Source organism: Chiloscyllium plagiosum, chromosome 16, assembly GCF_004010195.1.
Source record: "Chiloscyllium plagiosum isolate BGI_BamShark_2017 chromosome 16, ASM401019v2, whole genome shotgun sequence".
Lineage (NCBI taxonomy): Eukaryota > Metazoa > Chordata > Chondrichthyes > Orectolobiformes > Hemiscylliidae > Chiloscyllium > Chiloscyllium plagiosum.
Window position 1 is genome coordinate 68731543 of NC_057725.1, and position 4943 is coordinate 68736485.

General features: G+C 43.4%; 1 protein-coding gene across 1 annotated transcript in view; it reads right to left on the minus strand.

The window, feature by feature from the left end:
- Positions 1 to 4063, minus strand: part of LOC122558064 — an 11765-nt gene extending 7702 nt beyond the window's left edge. Inside the window, exons 1-2 of the mRNA XM_043706388.1 lie at positions 4031 to 4063; positions 1884 to 1974 (exon numbers count right to left, since the gene is read on the minus strand). Coding sequence (XP_043562323.1) covers positions 1884 to 1912 — 29 coding nt within the window. The 5' untranslated portion in view covers positions 1913 to 1974; positions 4031 to 4063. The remainder of the gene's footprint in view (positions 1 to 1883; positions 1975 to 4030) is intronic.
- Between the last annotated feature and the right edge of the window lie 880 nt (positions 4064 to 4943).

A 4943-nucleotide genomic window follows, 5' to 3' on the forward strand; every position in this document is an offset into this window, starting at 1 on the left:
TAAGCACTACCGCACTTAGGTGGTAGTGTGGGGGTTAAATTTTAAAAAAAAGAAAAAGAAAAAAAAAAGAATAAGAAAAAAAAAGAAACGGGGAGAAAACTGGAAAAAAAAACCAGGAGAAAGGGCAGTGTTTGTCACTGGCCACCAAAAAAAAATGTAAAAAGGAAGGGTATTTTGAAAATTAGTCAGAACCAACTGCCATCCAACCAAATAAATATCTCCATGTTCTCAAAGAAATCTCTCAGAAGACATCAACTATTAAAGGTACCAAGAAATTTTATACAAAGACACTCACAGTGAAAAATAAAAATCACAGAAGACGACCCAGGGAGAAATCACTCGGTTCGGAAAGACAGAAGGAAGCAACAGATTCAGAAGAGCAAAAGGAAGACAGCTTAAGAGACTGTATAGACTTTGAGAGATTAAGTTGATTTAATGTTTAATAATTGTGTTATTGGAGCAGCGTTTTAATGGAGTTGGGGTCAGATTGTGATTAGTTGGGGTCAGGTTTGTTCATAGTTTTTGTGTCGTGTTCACTGTTAAGAGTTAGGAAAATAAATTGTTTTTTATTCTTTAAACAGTGGAAGTCATTCGTTTTCTTTCACTCATTCACATTTAACAGATTATGAGGTGAGCGAGCTTTTCTGAGGTGTTAGTTTTAATTAGCAGAGGGGTTTGACCTCCGCATCACAACAGTTAGGACCACAGCTTTTCACTTTACGATCTGGATGAAGGAACTGAGGACATTTTGGCTAAGTTTACAGATAATACAAAGACAGGTGAAGAGGCAGGTAGGATTGAGGAGGTGGGTAGACTGCAGAAACGTTTAGACAAGTTAGGAGAGTGGGCAAAGAAGTGGCAGATGGAATACATTGTGGTAAAGTGTGAGGTCATGCACTTTGGTAGGAAGAATAGAGGTATGGACTATTTTCTAAATAGGGAGAAAATTTAGAAATCTGAAGTACAAAGGGACTTGGGAGCCCGAGTCCAGGTTTCTCTTAAGGTATAGTTGCAGTTTGAGTCAGTAGTTAAGATGGCAAATACAACGTTGTCATTCATTTTGAGAGGACGAGAATATAAAAGCAGGGATGTACTTCTGAGGCTTTGTAAGGCTCTGGTCAGATCACATTTAGAGTATTGTGAGCAATTTTGGGTCCCATTCCTCAGGAAAGATGTATTGGCCCTGGAGCGGGCCCAGAGGATGATCCCAGAATGAAAGGCTTAGCATATGAGGAACGTTTGAAGACTCTGAAACTGTACTCGATGGAGTTTAGAAGGATGAGTGGGGATCTGATTGAAACTTTCAGAATACTGAATGACCTGAACAGAGTGGACGTTGGGAAGATGTTTCCATTAGCAGGAGAAAAGGGTTAGTGTGGACTTGTTGGACCAAAGGACCTGTTTCCACACTGTAGGGAATCTAACCTAACTTCTCATTTAAAAAAGAAACCTATCAGCCGTGATTGAATGGTGGAGCAGACTCGATTGGCCGACTGGCCTATTTTCTGCACCGATGTCTTATGGTCAAATATGTCAGTGTGCAGTTCTGCACGAGGGAAGGAACACACCCAGCTCAACGATTGCAACCACTAAACCCAGTTTCAGGAACAGCTAGGAGGGTTGGGAACCATCTCACAGAGATGCCCTCAGGCCTGGCAGAGGAAGGGCCCTGAAATGGACATGTCTGGGTGGAAGATTGCTCAAACGAAAATGGTCACCCATGTTTGTAAATCACTCTGCAGTGCTTCTGAACTGAACATCATAACAATGCGAGGGACGACAGGAAAGAATCCCTGGCACCAAACTTGCACAATAGCCTGGACTGTGCAGGGAAAAAAGCCATGTAATGGGGAGCACGGTAATCATTTGATTTGTTCACCTACCTGGAGGCTACCTCTGTTATCACACTCATCGTCTGTGTCTCAGTGCTGTCTGCTAGCCAGGATGTCTCCTCCGACCGGAGGTAATCTGTAGCTAGAACGAGATTCAAAAGGTAAAACGTAACATCTGATTACTGTTCTACAGCTGAGAAAAATAAACCCTTTTAAAAAGAATAAGTTTTCTGTGCATACCTCACCATGCAAACAAGGAACAAGAATCGACTACTCAGCCCCTTGGATTTGCTCTCCCATTCAATAAGACCATGGCTGATCTCATTTTAACCTCAATTCTACATTCCTGTGATTCCCCCAATAATGGTACATCTTCTTGGTAACCAATCATCTATCTAGCTCAGCCTTAAAAATATTTAAAGATTCTGCATCCACTGCAATTTGAGGAAGGGAATTCCAAAGACTCTTAGAGAAAGAAATCGTTTCCTCATCTCTATTTTAAATGGACACCTCCTAATTTTTAAACAATAACCTCTAGTTCCAGGTTGTCCCATAAGAGGAAACATCATTCTCTAGCCGGTCAGTTTAACACAGCTTCCTGCTCACATACCCACATATCTGTCCCCAGCATGCCGCAGTGCTCTGGTAAATCACAGCATACACTGGAGGAACAACATCTCATCTTCAGACTAGGCACCTTACAGCCTTCTGGACTTAATACTGAGTTCAACACCTTCAAATTGTGAACCAACTCCCAATTCTTCCCTTTCTTTTAGCGTGTTATGTTCTGTTATCATGTCCTCTCCCCTCTGCACCCCCCCTCCATCCCAGTTACTGTCCTTTCAAATCTGGTAGTTAGACACATTGTCTGCCATTTTCACATTCTGATCACATAATCTCAACTACCAATATCTTTTCTCCACCAGCACCCTCTAACCTTGGGATCCTACAACCACATAGCATGAACATTGAATTCACCAGTTACCAAATCTCCCCTCTCCCCACCCCAGCCCAGATCCAAGCCCCGACTCAGATCCGTCCTCTTGACCTGATCTACCTGTCCACCATCCTTCCCATCTGTCCACTCCACACTTCACACTGACCTATCACCATCACCTTTGCCCAACTATTGCATCCCAAGGCTCTCACTGTCCATCCTCTGATTATCTTATATGTCTCAATTAAGTCACCTCTCAATCTTCTACTTTCTCATGAAAACAGCCTCAAATCCCTCAACCCTTCCTCATAAGACCATCCTCCCATACCAGGCAGCATCCGAGTAAATCTCCTCTGCACTCTTTCCAAAGTTTCCACATCCTTCCCATAATGTTGTGATCAGAAGTGCACGCAATACTCCAAGTGTGGCCACACAAGAGTTTTATACAGCTGTGACATGACCTCATGGCTCTGAAACACAATCCCTCTACCAATAAAAGCCAAAACACCATGTCTTCTTCACAACCCTATCAACCTGACTTTCAGCAATTTACGCACATGGACACCAAGATCTCTCTGCTCATCTACACTACCAAGAATCTTCCCATTAGCCCAGTACTCTGTATTCCTGTTGCTTCTTCCAAAGTGAATCACCGCACACTTTTCCGCATTAGACTCCATTTGTCACCTCTCAGTCCAGCTCTACAGCTCATCTACATCCCACTGTAACCTACAACAGCCTTCGGCACTATATACAACTCCACCAACCTTAGTTTCATCTGCAAATATATGAACCCATCCTTCTACACCTTCATCCAGGTCATTTACTAAAATGTCAAACAGCAGTGGAACCAAAACAGATCCTTGTGGTACACCACTAGTAACTGAACTCCAGGATGAACATTTCCCATCAACCACCACCCTCTGTCTTCTTTCAGCTAGCCAATTTCAGATCCAAACCGCCAAATCACCCTCAATCCCATGCCTCCGTATTTTGTGCAATAGCCTACGGAGGGGAACCTTATCAAACGCCTTCCTGAAATCCATATGCACCACATCAACCGCTTTAGACTCATCCACCTGTTTGGTCACCTTCTCAAAGAACTCAATACAGTTTTTGAGGCACGACTTACCCTTCACAAAACTGTGTTGACTATCCCTAATCAACTTCTTCCTTTTTAGATGATTATAAATCCTATCTCCTATAACCTTTTCCAACACTTTACCCACAACCAAAGTGAGGCTCACAGGTCTATAATTACCAGGGTTGTCTCTACTCCCCTTCTTGAACAAGGAGACATTTGCCATCCTCCAGTCTTCTGGCACTATTCCTGTAGACATGACGACATAAAGGTCAAAGTCAAAGGCTCTGCAATCTCCTCCTTGGCTTCCCAGAGAGTCCTAGAATAAATCTCATCTGGCCCAGGGGACTTATCTATTTTCACACTTTTCAAGGTATTGATCTATCCTTTAGCCTAAATTGTCAGTTTACTTTTGTGAGTTCTGCTTTCATGCTCTCATAACTGTCCTATTTTAAATTTACAATATTAGTCTCAGACCAACACTTCTGCCCTTTAAACATTATGCAAAATTCAATTATGTTATGGTCACTGCTACCTAGGGCATTTTCACAAATGGTCAATAATTAAACATATCTTGTTGGACAAGACCAGGTCTAGTGTAGTCCACTCTCTGGTTGATGCTCTGTACTTCCCATTCCCATAACTAACTGAGTCCCGTTGCTCCTGAAGCTGAGCTCTCTCTGCTTCAGTCAGTCACAGTACCTGGTTCTGTAGACAATTCTGACTTGCGTTTGATGTCAGGCATCTGTATTACTCTAGAGCTATTAGCCGGTGCATTTGGAAGTGCCCAAAGCCTCACATTGTGTGTATCCCCCAGCTGAGGAGCTGCAGATCGACAAGTCGGCCGGCTGATAGATCTCAGAGATCTCGATTTCGAGGTCAACCAGGTACTTTGAGGTCTGCACAGGAACAAAGTCATGGCTAAGGAACATTACACACTAAAAGGAACACTGTGGCCAGAGGACCCCAACGCACACTGAGTCCTCGCACCCCAACAGTGAGTCCGTGTCCCCACCCCTCAGCAAACTCCCGACCCCACACCCATTCCCAACCCTCCACCTCCACCTCCATACTGATCCCCTACTCCCACAGT